The 17,407-nt window shown below is 31.5% G+C and overlaps 1 protein-coding gene across 1 annotated transcript in view; it reads right to left on the bottom strand.

Moving 5' to 3' along the window:
- Hs6st (heparan sulfate 6-O-sulfotransferase) overlaps positions 1-17,407 on the bottom strand; it is a 36,778-nt gene that overhangs the window by 8,384 nt on the left and 10,987 nt on the right. The window contains exon 4 of the mRNA XM_088239649.1: positions 775-900. Coding sequence (XP_088095775.1) covers positions 775-900 — 126 coding nt within the window. The remainder of the gene's footprint in view (positions 1-774; positions 901-17,407) is intronic.

Genomic DNA, 17,407 nt, shown 5'->3' with positions numbered 1-17,407 from the left:
TGCTTTATTGAAAAAAAAAAAAAGTAAATAACAAGCCATTGAAAGTAGAGTCCATTGCTAGCGACTACTTTCTCCCATCTGTATGGCAGCATATGAAAAAACGACTCATTTTATAAGGTTATTCACGAATAGAGCAATTTTTAGGCATCTTTATAAGAATGGAAGTGCTACGCAGCCAGGTTATGAGTCATGGATCAGAACAAGTGGTAATCAGAAGAAGCGATGTCAGGTGAATACGGCGGGTGGAGTAGGACTTTCCATTTGAATAAGCATGTTTTGATTGGCCTCGCAACATGTGTCCGAGCGTTGTCATGCTGCAAAATTACTTTGTCGTGTCTCTCCTCGTATTATGGATGTTTTTCCTTCAATGCTTGACTCAAACGCATCAATTGTAGTTGATAGCTATCTTCTGCAATGGCTTCGTAGGGTTTGAGGAACTCATAATACACTACTCCCAGCTGATCATGGCGCAGAGAAGAGATAATTATGATGATTTTCTGACAGAGCATGGTCACCGTAAGCCTCCACATGAATTTTTAGTGTTCAGCTGCAGATTGAAAGAAGTAATCCAGTAAAACATTTAAAGTGTATTGTTCATTTTTCTTGTGGGTATGTCTTGATATATATATTCGGTAATGTATATAAACGTATCGAAATTGCACAGGTACAGAGAGGGCATTACCTCTCGTAAAATTCTGGGGCCTATTGAGTTAAAAAAGAAAATCCTCATTGAAAGGAAATTACGATTAAGTTGTCGATAAGAATAGTACAAACCTTGCCAAAGGATCTCTAAGTAATGTGATGTAGAAATATCTCCTCTGCGTGGCTCGTCCTTCATGGCGATCTAATTCTCCATTGACACACGATGTTAGCTCTGTGAAGTCTGCGTGCAGACCACATCTGTGGAAAAAAAGAAGTAATTTAAAGGAAGGTAAAATAACAGGGAAATATGAGGTTTTTTTTTACAATTGTAAATTAATAAGAGCCTATAAAATACTGTCGTACATTTTTTTATTTATTTTTGTACTTATTTGTAAAAGCATAAAAAATATTTATAAATTTGTCATTTGAAATTCCTGCAAAAACGGTTCATTGCATTGGCCACTCCCCCCTAACACATCATGATTCAGTTAAATTTTCATCTTTGTTTGTGACCGTATAAAATTAAAATATGACGTGTTTCAAGGCCAAACATGTCACGTTTTTGTTGACATATTTTTTAACAAATTTATTAAAACAATTATGAATAAAAACATTTTTCCACATTATCTATACTGATTTTGAAAATGTAATTAATTTGTCAAAATCCATTTCACATATTTTTATCGGTATTCGTAGTATGTGATATTTCCCTATTCAATCCATAAAGGTTGGAGCTATTTTACTTTACAAAAATCATCGACGTATTAAAATTTCTCAAATCACTCAAAAATCAATAATTAAAATAATTTTTAAAAAGCCCTTCAGGTACCCCAGCGTCAAGTTATTTGGGAAATTTAAGATCTTAGATATAATGCAATTATATATTTTTAGAATAATAATGTTTGTGAAAGCAAATAATTCCACCAAATCCCAAAAGAACACCAGAGGATGGGTCGTGGGGTCTAACACAAACTCTGAAATCGGGAAAATAAATTTTAGGTTTCTGGGCCCCAAAATATTCAATATGTTACCCAAACATTGCAAAACCATGACCCGGATTCAATTAAATATATTTGTGAAAAATTGGTTACTGGGTTTAGGTCGAGAAAAATCGTAAAATTTACTCAAAAACATACTTAAATAAATTAACTAGCAAGTAGTAATGTTATTGTTTATTTTGCATAAAAATTTCTGCCTTAAAACAGGTTGTACCTAAATTAACATATTACAACAGAGATGAAGAACATTTAAGAGAAGGTAATATCTACAGTTGATAAATTACCTGGTCCATGAAGAAGTATAGAAATTGAAAAAATAATATTTTCAGGCGTTGCCTAGTATGTAGGTGAAATAATTCAATTAGTTGAATCTCACCTGCATAAATAAACAGCTCTTTAACTTCACAAACATCAACAGATGAAAGAATTGAAGGAATATAGATGTTCAAATATAGGCAGAATGGTGAATGTTACACAGTGTGTAAAGTGGCCACTTAAACCAGCCATTGACAGGTCATAAGCCCTGTAGATGCCTGGACTTCTATATTACCTTCTCTTAAATGTTCTTCATCTCTGTTGTAATATGTTAATATAAACAGCTCCCCAGGGAGTTGAATCCAGTCCTTGTCTACAAAAATTTGGACAAACTCAAAATAAGGTTGTACCTAGTTAGGCGGACTAGACAGGATCCAGAGAAATCTATTACCTAAGTGTGTATGTAGTAGATAAAGTAATTGTTATTTTTGTTAATTAACCATAATTATTATTATTATTAATACATAGACATGTCCCGAGCCCTCAAAAATGATGACACTTAACTCTTGCCCAAACGCTCAGTCATGCCCAAAACGTATTTAGTCCTTCTTCGACCGCCAGCTAGGTGTGACGTTTAGAATTTAAACAAAAATACCTACTTGTGTCACGAAAACTTGTAAAAAAAAAAAAAAAAACCTTTCGGAAAAACATTGGAAAAAGGATTAACTAACTAAATTAACTAATTAACTAATTAAAAGGGGCAACTTATCATTATTAAAAACAATATGTATTCAAATTCAAATATTATTTTTTGCACATTTTCAGAGAGAATTTCTACTCTGTTGAAACATCAACGACTTGTTGATTCTATAAATATTATTTATTTATACATCAACGGTTCAAAGAACCTTTTACAAAAAAATAACAATTTACAGAAATAATCACAGCAGTGCACAATAATCATAAGTACATAGTAAGAAATAATAGAATAATTAAAAATAAACAATTTAGTAAACATATAATACAAAAAGTTAAAAAGAAACATAACATTTCTTAATAAAAGAAAGCAATAACTATGAGAAAATCTTATGTACTAAATATAAATATAACATAGTAAAGATGAGAGTAACTAGATAATAATAATAAAAAAATTAATACAACATAAGTACTAAAAAAAAATAAAGTTTTTTGAGCAATAAAACAAAAAAAAAAACAGTTAAATTACTAAATGATAATACCTCTATTTAGTGAAATCATCATCAGTTGCTTGGAAGAAGTTGCCATATGGCAATAAATCCTCCAATGTACAATTTCAAATTATGTCTAACATGTTAAATAAAAAATCCCGTATTCCAGGAAACAAAGTAAAATTTAATAATATATTTTAAAAAATAAATCCATTATTTTTCTAAAAAATAACGAGTGAGAATTCGTTTTAATTCATGAACAGAATTTGTATTGGAGATATCGAATATTTGTTCTAATTCATTTCCATACCTATGTATCCTGGGTATAGGAGAGTACATTATCTAGAAATATCTTTCTAAAAGATAATAATCTAAAAATTTGAGCAGCATATTGATGGGATTAAAAATTCAAGAGCAGGCAACATCCTGTATCCAAGTATTGGGCGCTTCTTAGCTCATTGGTATGCAAACTCACACCGCAGGCATTACATTCACAGGGTGCTCCTGGAATACTTGATGAGGGGGAATATCTGAGGACGTATCAGCCCCGTTCTGGAGCAGAGAAAAACGGAAACGTATTTTGAAAGAAAAGAAATTGATATTCGATTAAGTTACAATTTAGCAAATTTAAATAAATGGTATTAAATAATGTATTTTAGATAAATTGAAAGAATCTAATTTATCGAATGAGCACATTCAGTTCTACGGGAAATTGGATACAAAAAATGTTTTCATACACGGGGTAAAAATTAGAGCACTTAATTGATTGAATGGCATGGCTGTTATTGGCTGGTTTAAGTGGCCACTTTCCACACTGTGTAACATTCACCATTCTGCCCATGTTTAAACATCCACATTTCCTCAACTCTTCGATGAATGTTACCAAGTGTGTGTAGTGGCCACGAATGATGTTAAAATCTGAACACCCTGTAGATGGATTCAGGCGTGCATATAGGAGAGGATATTATAATGCATGTACTATAGAGTTGTTTGTATGCCATAGTACTGAGTACCCCATGAAAGGTGACTGTCTCCAGTGCATCCTGAATGGTAATTTCAATTGAGATAAATCAATGTGATATCATTAGCTACGTTTATCAATCAATGTACGATCAAATGTACTGAACTCATGATTAAATAAAAAACTGTGAGATTCCTTTATGCATTATTATCAGAAAGCCCATTAGTTCAAAGCACAAGATTATTATATAGGCGAAACACTGTAAGGATTCCTATGGATAATTGAAATTTGAATGAGATGAAATTTTATACATTTCATTTTATTTGCTTAGTATATTTCAAATATTTGAGGGTATTAGAAGCAAGCAGAAGTTCATACAAGACAACATTCCAACAACGCAAATGACTTGAAAAATTTATCTAATGCTCCATATAAAGAGGTTTTGGCAGAATTAAAAAATAAAACTAATTTAAAAAACCTAGCTGAAAATTTGGAAGCTGAATAGGATTTTTGGACCATTAGAGTAAAAAGGGTTGAGCCAATAATATATGACAGCGATGATGAATGAAAAGAATCTCATCGGTATTAAATTAAATTATTTATGTTATTTACAGGCGAACTTGGTTATTATTAAGAGGAAGATAACCACCAACAAGCTACAAAAAGTGGCTTGGTGGAATTTTAGTTTTAATAAAAATATAACAAGTGAAATTTTTTTTAAATTGTAAAAATGTATAATTATGCTATTAAATAAATTTAAAAAAAAATTAAAAAAAGAAAAAAAAGATGAGACCACTTGAATTTGTTCGCTATAAGCGTTACTCGTTATACCAGAGAAAGGTTTTTTTTTTATACAATCGCTATTGCACATTGTCACTAAGTAAATACATATGTGTACATATAATTCATACAGATTTTTTTTACAGGGGTTAGGTTTTAACTGATCTGGTCTAGAACTCATTTGATATCACCCACTTGTAATGTTTATTGTGTATTGAAATAAGCCTAGAACATTAAAATATCTAATAAAACCCCGTAAAAACCCCCGAAACAAGCATGTCATTCATAAACTACAAAAGCAGCTGTAAATTGTAACAATGTGCCGAACCGGCACTTACTGAGTTTGAAAGCTTGGATTTTTTAAAAACCATGTGTGTTCATTTTTCAATATTGTTGGTGAAAAATCCAATTAGGTACTTAGACACTAACATAGCTATCATAAACATAATCTAATCCCAATGCCCGGCGGTATTTATCCTTTACGTTAGCCGGCTGTTTAGATTTTATTTTTTTTACTTAGATTCTTATTTTGAGAATGATGTTTTTAACAATTGAAGATTTTTTGTATAATTTTTTTGTTCGGTATGTCTGAGAAGTAGCTCGTTATAACAGTGAATAATTGTAAGGAGAAAATCATTAACTAAAATGTCAACTAATGTTTCCTCGTAACCAATATGTTTCTTTTTTGGGTGATACCGTGTATGTTAGATTTGTTCCGACGTTATGGCAACCATTGCAGGAGCCATCTTCAGGGTAAACAGAGTGTTTTGTAGAAAAAAGCGTGTGTTTAAGTACTAGTAATTTGTAACGTGTCGCAGTCGGCAGTAGGCACATTTCTATTCATTTTTGTAGTATGTAGTGCTGGAAACCATGTTGAGTTTAATTTGAGCCGAAACGTCGGAACAAATCCAACACACACGGGGTATCACCCAAAAAAGAAACATGTTGATAACAGTGACTGTGAAAACCTTCGCACCTATTTCCTCGTTACATCCGAGATCTCGCTATTTCCGTGATCGTTATAACTGAGTTCAACTGTATTATATTTTTTCTTTGTATTTTACAATAGGTTTACATAAGTTACAATTACAAATAAACTATTACATTAAAACAAAAAAAAAACCCACAAAGGCATGGCCCGGCCCGTGTGTGGGTATAAATTTTACTTTAAATTGAAATTAAGTCTACTGGAAGAATACGATAGATATCAAAAAGTTAAGAATGAGTTTAACACTCTCACTTATATTTTTAACAAATGAGAAAATTATAGTAAACGTATTTCGATTTATTAAAAAAAGAAGCTTTTTATATCCATAATTTCAACAGAAATTCAAATTTATACTTATAATTAGAAATCAAACACTGATTTGAGTCTACTGAACACTTTATTTTATTTTTCCAAATATAAACATATAAAAATAAAAACTTCGTGACAATTGTTTCGCCTTGTTAGGGCATTTTCAAACGAATGTGAAGATTATTTGGATTGAATGTCCTTATATAGTTATATAATTCAAGGTACTTAAGTAGAAAATAAAAATAATCTTATGAACTATAGCATGTACATTAATCATAATTGAGGGAAAAACCAATGGTTAAGGGTGAGGCTAAGTGTTTAATAGGTAATGGGGAATTTAGGTATTTATATTTGAATTTCGGGGAAAATATAACAAAGTATTTATTGACATACAAGTATGTATTGTGAGATTGAAATTAAAATGAACAGCAACCTATTATAATATTATTGATATTTTTTCGACAACAATTATCTCAATTTACAAAACTATAAAGCTTCATTAATTAATAATTAATTATCTCACAATACATACTTGTATGTCAATAAATACTTACAAAGTATTTATTGACATACAAGAATGTATTGTGAGATTGAAATTAAAATGAACAGCAACCTATTATAATATTGATATTTTTTCGACAATAATTATCTCAATTTACAAAACTATAAAGCTTCATTAATTAATAATTAATTATCTCACAATACATACTTGTATGTCAATAAATACTTACTTTGTTATATTTTCTCCGAAATTCAAATATAAATACCTAAATTCCCCATTACCTATTAAACACTTAGCCTCACCCTTAATCATTGGTTTTCCCCTCAATTATGATTAATGTACATGCTATAGTTCTTAAGATTATTTTTATTTTCTACTTAAGTACCTTGAATTATATAACTATATAAGGACATTAATTATATAATTACCCTCAATTATGATTAATGTACATGCTATAGTTCTTAAGATTATTTTTATTTTCTACTTAAGTACCTTGAATTATATAACTATATAAGGACATTCAATCCAAATAATCTTCATATTCGTTTGAAAATGCCCTAATAAGGCAAAACAATTGTCACGAAGTTTTTATTTTTATTTGTTTATATTTGTAAAAATAAAATAAAGTGTTCAGTAGACTCAAATCAGTGTTTGATTTCTAATTATAAGTTTAAATATGGAGTTCTACAAAATAAACACCAAATCAATCAACAAATTCAAATAATGAATCTCTATCATATTGTCCGTATGAAATGCATTGAAAGGTTTTGGATCCATGAAGAATGAGTGTTGTTGCCCGAGTCTGGATTTACAATAGGGATTTCAAGTAAACCATTCAATCTTTGGCTAGATCTATAAAAAAAAATTAGGAAATAAATGTTGGCGCGTAAAAACATATTCCAGACATTGCTGGCAATAAACTTCTCGTGGCTTCAAAAGTTCAGCTTCTCGAAATAATTGGTTGGAGGGAAAAGCTGAATTTTTATGAAGGATTAATAATTTGTTTTTGTACGAGTCAGAAACAATGTTTTTTAGTTTGTAGCATATAACACGGTACAAATTAATCGGGTTATAGGAGTGTTGACTGTATTTTAAAAGATGATAGGAAGAAAAATAAATTGTACGTAATTATTTTGAAAGATCAGTTAAAATGGACAAAAGCATTTTAAAATTCCATGTTTTATTATGCTGTTGGTATGCATTGAGTTTTTGCGATGCACATTTAGAATACAAAAGCTTGAAAAGCACTGAGCCGTACATTATGAAGAGGAAACAATCCATCAAGTCTCTATGCAATTGTGACCTGGGCTCAGCAAACGAAATATAAAATACTTGTCACAGTGGAATGTTAATATTATTATTACCTTGATGCAGCATTGCATTTGGAATTAATCAATTCTGTCGTCTGAAATCTTATGAAGGTTAAAAAGGATATTAACATTTAAAGTAAAAGGCTTGATTCTTTACATTAATTTCATTATTAATTTTATACTAATTACATTGATCATTCAGTATATTTTAAGGAAAGTATGCAGTTTTATGTAAAACTTTACTGTCAATCTAATTCAAGAGTCGGAAAATTGCAATTTTTATTTTTTTATTTATTGGGGATATCAACAGTAATACATGCAAAAGAAATATAACAAATAAAATATCCAGAGAATAAAACCAATGACAGATATCTACAGAAATACATTAAATACTCGTACAATACATGCTAGTGTGTTTGTGTGAGTGTAAGTATGTGAGAGGGTGGGTGTGTGGGTGTTATAATGGAATGATAAATTAAAATACCACAAAAAAATTCTGATGTGAAAAAAATTTGACAAAATTGAATGAGGAAGTTCAGGACAGCGGGAAATTGGATATTTAAAAAATGTTTTCTTAAACGCACTTGAAAATGTAATTGTATGGCGAAGTTTCTCGAAAATGTGTGAAAAAAAATCATAAAAATGAACTAATTTGAAACGTCACAAATTTTTGTGATTTTCATTATTCTTTTGACCTAAGTATAGCATTTTTGTGCTGATACAATGTTTAGTGTATTTTGACAGCTACGTGGTTCTACAAAAATATTTTTAAAAAATTGGCTTTGTTTGATAGTCAATTAAAAAAAAAAAATTGAAATAAAATTTCCTTATTGTGATATTTTTGACTGACTGAAACAGTCATAGACAGATACATAGGTGAAATAGGTACATACTACCATCACATACATTTTTAGTACAGTGGAACGTCAAAAGATAATTGTCACAAGATATTCCCACAATAACATTAAAAAAATTATAATAAGTTGGTGTCAGCTTCAAATAGCTTGTTTCCTATCAGCAGGTTAGATTTATATATGGGTGAAACTACTATGGTGGAGGTGTATAGTTGGATTTGCATGTTAGTGTCCCGATGAAGAAACCGGTAGACATAAAAAACTCGATAAGTGATTATGTACAAATATTAACTATGATTTATTGACAACAAAGTAAATGCCTTAAATATATAATAAATAAAAAGTGTGTTAGAAAATGAGAATCAAGTTGAGGTAGAGTGGGAAATGAGCCACGGACCTCTGACTAATATTATATTACCAATCTCAAAATGATATGATTGACCAATAGTGAATAATACTACAATTAGTCATAATGGGAAGATAAGCATTTAATAACAAAAAAGTTTTAACTAAATGAGTAATGAAAATTGAACGAGCAAAACCACATGAATATTTTCAAACATTATTATAATTAAATACAACATATTCTCAGAAAATTTACATTTTCAGAGTAATTTCAACACATCGATTCTGTTGAATCATTTTTCACATTCTTTCTCATTCTTCATCTTCTTTTCCACATTCGCTGCTAAGTGGAGCGTGTGAACATCACCAGCCGTCTCCAGAAGGCCCTATCGCCAGCCAGCACTCTCGCCTCCTCCCACGTCAATCCAGCGCCCCTTAGTTCCGCCGAATAAAATCAAAATATCGTCATAGCGCCCCTTAGTTCCGCCGAATAAAATCAAAATATCGTCATCTACGGCCTTCCAGAACGGCGTGAGCCCGCAGATTCAAAGAAGAGGGAACTTGGGTTTAGGTTCTCCTGAGGCATGCGCAGCACGTGTCCGAGTCAGGTCCACCGCCGCATCCTCAAGATGCTCGTTATAGGAGGCTGTTGCGCCCGTTCTCGGACTTCAATGTTAGTTATAAACTACTTCATGCCTAATATTTTCCTCAAGCACTTACTTTCAAAACTCAGAAGTTTGGTGTTCTGGGCTTTGGTAAGGTGCCAAGATTCGCACCCATATGGGAGTATTGGCATTATACAAGAGTTGAATGATCAGCATTTCGATTTGACCGAAACATTACTATATATTATTGATTATGCCTTTCTACTATTTAAATAGTTGATTTTTTAACAATTACAATAAATCTTGGTATGTACATGTAAATTATGTTTTTTGTGACTAGCTCGTAATAAACGTAGGCAGCGCTCACATGTGAACTGTGGCAGAATTTTCGTATTGTCAAGACAATATTATCCTCTCTATTGTATTGTCCACGTGTAAACCGGCTGCACTTGAACTACATGGTGAAAATGAGTGACTGACTGAGTTGAGCTGATTTTTCGTGCTGGCTGGCGATGTTAACGTACTGCGGGATTTTGATCGATTGTCGATTTTGTATATTCTAACAAAAGGTCGGACATGCAGTTGTTTTTTTTGCACAATATCGGGGAGGCATCTGCAAGACAGTGACAATGTTCCAACACCTATCTATCAAAATTCTCTGTCCTCACAATTAGCAAATTTTCCGTGTATGTGGGCACCGCCAAGGAGACTTATGTCCTCAGATGCGGTGTGCGGTATATGGTGGGCAAGCTGTCCTCACAATTATTTATCTAAGCCGAAACACAAAGATAATAATGTATACATATATATCTAATTTGGATTAAATACAGTAATTGAAATCAAACTTTCGATTGTGTTCATTTAATCTATTTAGCAAGTTCTCAAATCTAGCAATAGCAAAGCATTGCCTGGTTCAGCTCGTTCAATATAAAATGATAACTTCCTTCATCAATCGTCAGATTATATTTCGGGTGAAATGATTTAGTGTCATCAATCATGGACTAAGAACCCCACGCGATTATGTATTTAAATTTTAAATTCAATTATTCCGCGCATTTTTTTATCAAACCTTTAGTGCAGAAAAATATTATATTATTTTTTGCAAAAATCACGTATGATTGTAAGACTGTCTTTTGTATATAAAAACAATGCGTAAACGCCCATTTAAAAAAAATCGATTACATGGTGGTTACACAAGGAGAAAACGTATAGAAATTACCATAAAAATTCAGATAAAATTTCTGAAGGTTAAATTAACAGAAATCAAATGAACAATATTTTAAATAGTATTTTTCAGTTCAATTTATTTATTTTTGGTCAAAAAAATAATTATAAAAAATCATAATTTTAATTATTATTATTACATACAATATTATATTATATTAATAATAAATAATATTAATTAATAATAAAAAAATATATGTTAAGAATAGGGAAATATCACCTACTGCGAATACTGATAAAAATATATGAAATGGGTTTAGGATAATTAATTGTATTTTCAAAATCAATATGGATACTGTGGATAAATGTTTTCATACATAAATGTAAAAAAGAAATTTAATAAAAATAATTTGCTAGAAAAACGCAACATGTTTGGCCTTTGTAGTTGACTTTAAGATTCGTGACAATGTTCTAAACAAATTTGAATGGGCAGGAACAAATAAACATGAGTTGTGACGTATTAGGGGAGTGGCCAATGGAATGACCGATTTTGCAGGAATTCAAAATTACAGATTTAAAAATATTTTTTATGTTACCAATAATTGGACGTTGTTATGCAAAAAGCGTCCAACCCTCAAAATGCTAAAAATGAGTTTAATGCTGATTTAGATAGCATGCTACGATATCTTTAAGTGCTGAAAACATCCAAGCTCCAAGTGCTATACTTTTTTGCCAATTAAATAAATTGAAAAAAAAGAGCTGCAGAAAACAGTTAAACCACTTGGACATTTTTAAAATTAATATAACAGTGATAGACGTGATATGGGTTAGAAATTTCTTTAATTGGCAAAAAAAGTATAGCGCTTGGAGCTTGGTCATTTTCAGCAGATAAAGATATCGACAAAATCAAGAAAGGAGCTCTGCGCTGGTTCGGACATGTACAACGAATGGACAGCGAAAGAACGGCTAAGAATATTTACAATGCGAATGTTGATGGATGCAGAAATAGAGGAAGACCGAGAAAGACATGGCATGACCAAATCCAACAAATACTTGAAGATGGACATGTCAAAAGTCGGAATAATCGGCACGCGTGCATTAAAAGATGTATGAATGTAGAGGAAGCGAGATCATTATGCAAAGATAGTGTTGTGGCGTTCTATCCTCTCTGCCTACCCTTATGGAGAAACGGCGTGATGGTTTGTTGTTGTTGAAGATATCGTAGTATGCTATCGAAACCGCCATTACTCATTTTTAGCATTTTGAGGGTTGGACGCTTTTTGCATAACTACATTAATAATTGGGATTTTTTTATTTTTTTTACTGGACTGTATTTTATAGACCTTTATTACTTTGAAAATGTTTTGAAAAAAGTGATTTTCTAATAAGGAATACTAAAAGGTATTGTCTGGGTACCGATTTACATACAATGGCGATGAATTAAAGGAAGTTGTAAATATAATTGGATAGGAATTAAAATAGATGTCACGGTGTTGTAACATTCATACCGCGATCGTATTTTATTGGGACATAAATCAATTTCAACTGGATACAATAGATTATATTGTGTACATACATAATCACATTACATTAATAATTGATGTGATCAATGAGGGTGCTACTAACAGGGCAGCTCTTGCTTAAAAATACTGGCGGTGAATTTGTCTTCATTTTGTAATCTTGTACTATATTAGGTACTAGTTTTAACCCGTGACTTCGCTCACACGGAATTAGGGAGAAACTATTAGTTAGTTGGGTCGGGAAGTTGGGCGAATGTGTGGCAAAACGATGTAGGATGGGTGCACAGATGTCGAGATCCGTGAACTGCGTAAGGCTGAGATATGCACTATCGACAGAATCAAGAAAGGGGTGCTGCGTTGGTTTGGACATGTAGAGCGAATGGACAACGAAAGAGCGGCTAAAAGGATCTACGATGCGAGTGTTGATGGATGCAGGAAAGGCCGAGAAAGACATGGCACGATCAAGTCCACCAAATACTTGAAGATGGACATGTCAAAAGTAGGAATAATCGGCGGGCGTGCATGAGAAGATGTATGAATGTAGAGGAAGCGAGGTCTGTATGCCAAGATAGTGATATGGCGTTCTATCCTCTCTGCTTACCCCTACGGAGAAACGGCGTAATGGTTTGTTCGTGTTTGTTTGTTTGGGTTGTTTAACAATAAGAGTTTTTGTGAATCAGTAATATATATTTTTTTTTATTTATTTATTATACGGCACAAGTGCCGTTTACGATATAAAATATAACAATATGAGTTAGTTAGATATACAAAAAATAAAAAAAACATGGGTATACAAAGAAAAATAACAAGAAAAATATGCATACACATGTGTGTATGTCAGCATACAAAAGATATAAAATGAATTAACACCAGATCATTAGCATAGGTAGCTTTTGCAAATAATTAGTTAATCCTTACTATGGAACATCATAAAATAATAAAAAAGAGATGATTTGAATTCAGAGACTTAAGTTAAAAATGTCGATATGTCGGTCTGTGTATACACGCGGTATAGGTGAGTGACAAATGAGAAGGGTGACAATAATATAGACAATTTTGTCTAGTTCTACGTGTTGATATGTTAATATTTATTAAATCCAGGAGTACGCAACAATCGAATTTTGAATTAACAATATTATATAAAAATATTAGGTCAGTTATTTTCCTGCGATTCTCCAGAGTAGGTAAATTCAAAAAAATTAATAAAGATATGTAGTAAATTTGTTCTATAGGAATATGCAGTTTGAAATTAATAAATCTTAAAAATTTTCATTGGACTCGTTCAACATTATTTATGCAAATTTTGTGAAAAGGGGACCATAGAGTAGAGTGGATGGATTGATATATTTTATTGAGATTGAAAGTAGCTTGGTCTTCCTACTATCACTATAAAAGAAATACGGTGATCAGTTAATCTGTGGTGACATAGTACAATTATTCAGTTTGCAAACCCAAAATTCTTCTACAAAATCAAAATGAAAAGCAAACCAAACTAACCATAGATAAAGCAAGTCAATTATAGAAATTTAAATAATAAATTCCAGATTGCTTGTTTTTGACATCCTACCGTCTACATATTTTCAAATAATGTTGCTAATTAATTTGTTTCTTTTTTGGGTGATACCATGTGTGTTAGATTTGTTCCGACGTTAGTTCGCTGGGAACGGGCTGGGCGCCGATATTTGTATTTATTTTTGGAAGAATATATAAACAGTGACGGGCATCTATAATATATAACATTTATTTTCCCATAAATATGACTACTATAAAATATTATTATCAATAGTCAAATATAACGGTAAGCTGCGCGTAATCACTTATACTGACGATTCGCCCCTGCCATATGGTTGGACCCCATGAAAAAAAGTATTTGCAAAAGTTTTAATGAATCAGATTTAAAAAAGTGGTCAGCATAATCTAATCAAATCTTCACAGCGCCCCTGAGAAAATTAAAAGCGGTAAAAAAATATAAATCATACAATTAATTAATTAATATAAAAAAGCCGGAGTGTCTCCGTTATTTAAGTTTTCTTTCCGTGACATGGCAATAAATAATACGTTTTAATTAAAATGCCACATCGATATGAAGAGCGATGATGCCATTAGTTCAGACAGATGTTGGGAGACAAACAATTTCATGTTACTTAACCCATTAGGGACGTGGGACACACAATACTTGGCCGGCAAATGTATTGACCTTACTGATGCACCAAGGTTAGGAGAAGATTGGAAATTTATTGCCCTATACTTAGCAGGAGTCAAGGGTTAAAGATCCTTACACTCGCGTCAATAAATGACTGCCCACTAAAATATCAACGGGATAAATTAGCAAAAAATATATCGCGATGAAGAAACAGTAGGAAAACAAAAAAAATACAAACTTTCAAAATTTTCCTTCTTTTAAAAAACACACACTATCCTGGATTCAAACTAAAGATATAAACTCTTTTTTTCTATGATATATTTTGTTGCCCTTTAATAATAAGGAATATTTTTTATATTTTCTTATATTTTTTACATTTTCTTATATTTTTTATATTTTCTTATATTTTTTATATTTTCTTATATTTTTTATATTTTCTTATATTTTTTAGATTTTCTAATAGTTTTTATTTCCTTTTTTAATTACTATAAAAATATAAAATAAACCATATACTCTTTTACAGAAAATTTTATTTTCTCTTTATGTTAAACAAAAAAATTGTAACTGGCTATTTATTGTAGGAGCAAAAATTCATTAACATTTTTTTGTATACCCACTAACAGGCCATGCCTTAGTGGTTTTCATGTTTACTATTTTTACTTTTAATTTGTATTTCATTGCTATGTAATTATCCTTTATTTTTTGAATACTCTGTTTTACCTTTTATGTATATTGTAAAAAAAACAAAAAAAAATTTAAAAAAAAATATAAAAAATAATAGGGGTAGGTAGAGGGGATAGAATGCCACACCACTTTGTCTTTACATAGACGTCGTTCTCTCACACCAATTATTCAGACTTTCAATGTGTGGTAAAACTATGTACGACAGATGCACAAATGTTGAGATCTGTGCATTATGCAAGGCTGAGATATGCATTATCGACAAAACCAAGAAAGGAGCTCTGCGTTGGTTTGGACATGTAGAGCAAATGGACAGCGAAAGAATGGCTAAAAATATTTACGGTGCAAATGTTGTTTGATGCAGAAATAGAGGAAGACCGAGAAAGATATCAAATCCAACAAATACTTGAAGATGGACACGTTAAAAGTTGGAATAATCGGCACGCATGCATAAGAAGATGTATGAATGTAGAGGAAGCGTGATCTGTATGCAAAGATAGAGAGATGTGGCGTTCTATCCTCTCTGCCTACCTTTACGGAGAAACGGCGTGATGGATGATGGTTTGATATAAAAAATGACAATCCATCTTAATTTTACCATGCCGTGTGGATTTGGAGGATACCTGTGAAATGGGCCATTCTCTTTTGTATATCACGCGGCTGGAATGTTTGTTTGGAAATTCTAGTAACAATGAACACACAAGTAGTATTATTTTGGGGCCTCACTTCAACATTCTACAAAACGAGAAAACCAATCAAATAGATTGCAATCATCATGACTTTTTATCTATATTGCTAATTGGATAAGCCATCACACTTCAAGTCCATTAATTAGTTGGCTCTTAGGAAACATTTTTACAGTGACAGCAATGGAGGGATAATAAAATGGCCAATTGCCTACATAATGTTTAACCCTTTAAGGAGCAAGTATAAAAAAAATTAATTACAATAATATCTATAAAATTAATCTGTCGCACACAAATAATGGAAAAGGTTCAGTTTTTTTTATGATTTCTTTCAGTAAAAACTCATATAGGGCTAATTGCTATCCCAGCAATTTGATCCCTTTAGCTTAAAGTGTAAGAACGGATAGTCAAATAAACTTTAAAATCAAAAGATACTAATCAAAAGGTCTAATACCAAATTTAATATTTCAAATGATGTGCTGACCTTTTTTATATATTACCCTATGTTGCACGTGTGCGATCTACAACACATTTAGTTTAATGGTCAGCGCGTTTGCCTACCATGCGGGAGGTCTCGGGTTCGATTCCCGACATGGTTGATATGAAATATTTATTTAAAAGGTGTTTTTCGCACTAGAATATTTCATAGTCCTTGGACTGGCACCTGAAGCCTAAGACTGATCATCTTACCTTTATGTAACAAAAAAATATCAATATTCGCTGCGATTGGTGAACTAATGCAGTGCCCTATGCACCTTTAGGTGCGGAAAGGGAATGATGATGATGATCTTTCGTTTTTATCACTCATTTTAATTTTTTGACAAAATTAAAAAATGAGTCGAGATATTATATTATTTATTTATTTTACAGAAACAGTCAACAGTAATAAAATAACATAAAAAATATAAAGTTTAAAGACAGACCAGCGAAGTTTCTAAAAAAAAATCACACATATTAAATTGTGGTACAATAAAAGGGTGTGTTTGTGTGTATTTGAATGAGAGTAAGTGTAGAGGTGTGTTTGTGTGGGAGTAAGAGTTCAGATGTGTGTAAGCGTGAGCATCATTAAATAGCAAGTGGGAGCGTATCGCAGCCAGAGAAAATGAGTCTGATTTTTTTTTTTTTTTTAAAAAGCGTTACAGTTTGAGCAAGAACGATAGAGGAAATTATTACCATAGTAAATTTATCACTAAATTATTTTTCATTTTTAGGTAACATTTAATAATACCCCAAAATTCATTTTAAAGATAATATTTTTTAATACCTTTGAATGTTTCATTTTTTAATATAATTCGTATAACCATATGATATTTTTAGATTACCTTATATTTTTAACAGATTTAATAAGGCCATTAGGATAGATTCATTAATGCCCGCAGGGTTGATTAAATGACAAAAATGTTTCACAAATATGAGGGATGGTAGAATGTTTCCGATGATTAGTTTTTTTAATGTTAAGTGTACAAGACGTGTTTCC

The sequence above is a fragment of the Micrasema longulum genome, unplaced genomic scaffold (assembly GCF_059751315.1).
Source record: "Micrasema longulum isolate JH-2025_06_02 unplaced genomic scaffold, ASM5975131v1 h1tg002212l, whole genome shotgun sequence".
In the NCBI taxonomy this organism is placed as follows: Eukaryota; Metazoa; Arthropoda; class Insecta; order Trichoptera; family Brachycentridae; genus Micrasema; species Micrasema longulum.
The sequence above is the reverse complement of the archived record's forward strand: the minus strand, read 5'-3'. Positions and strand labels throughout refer to the sequence as shown.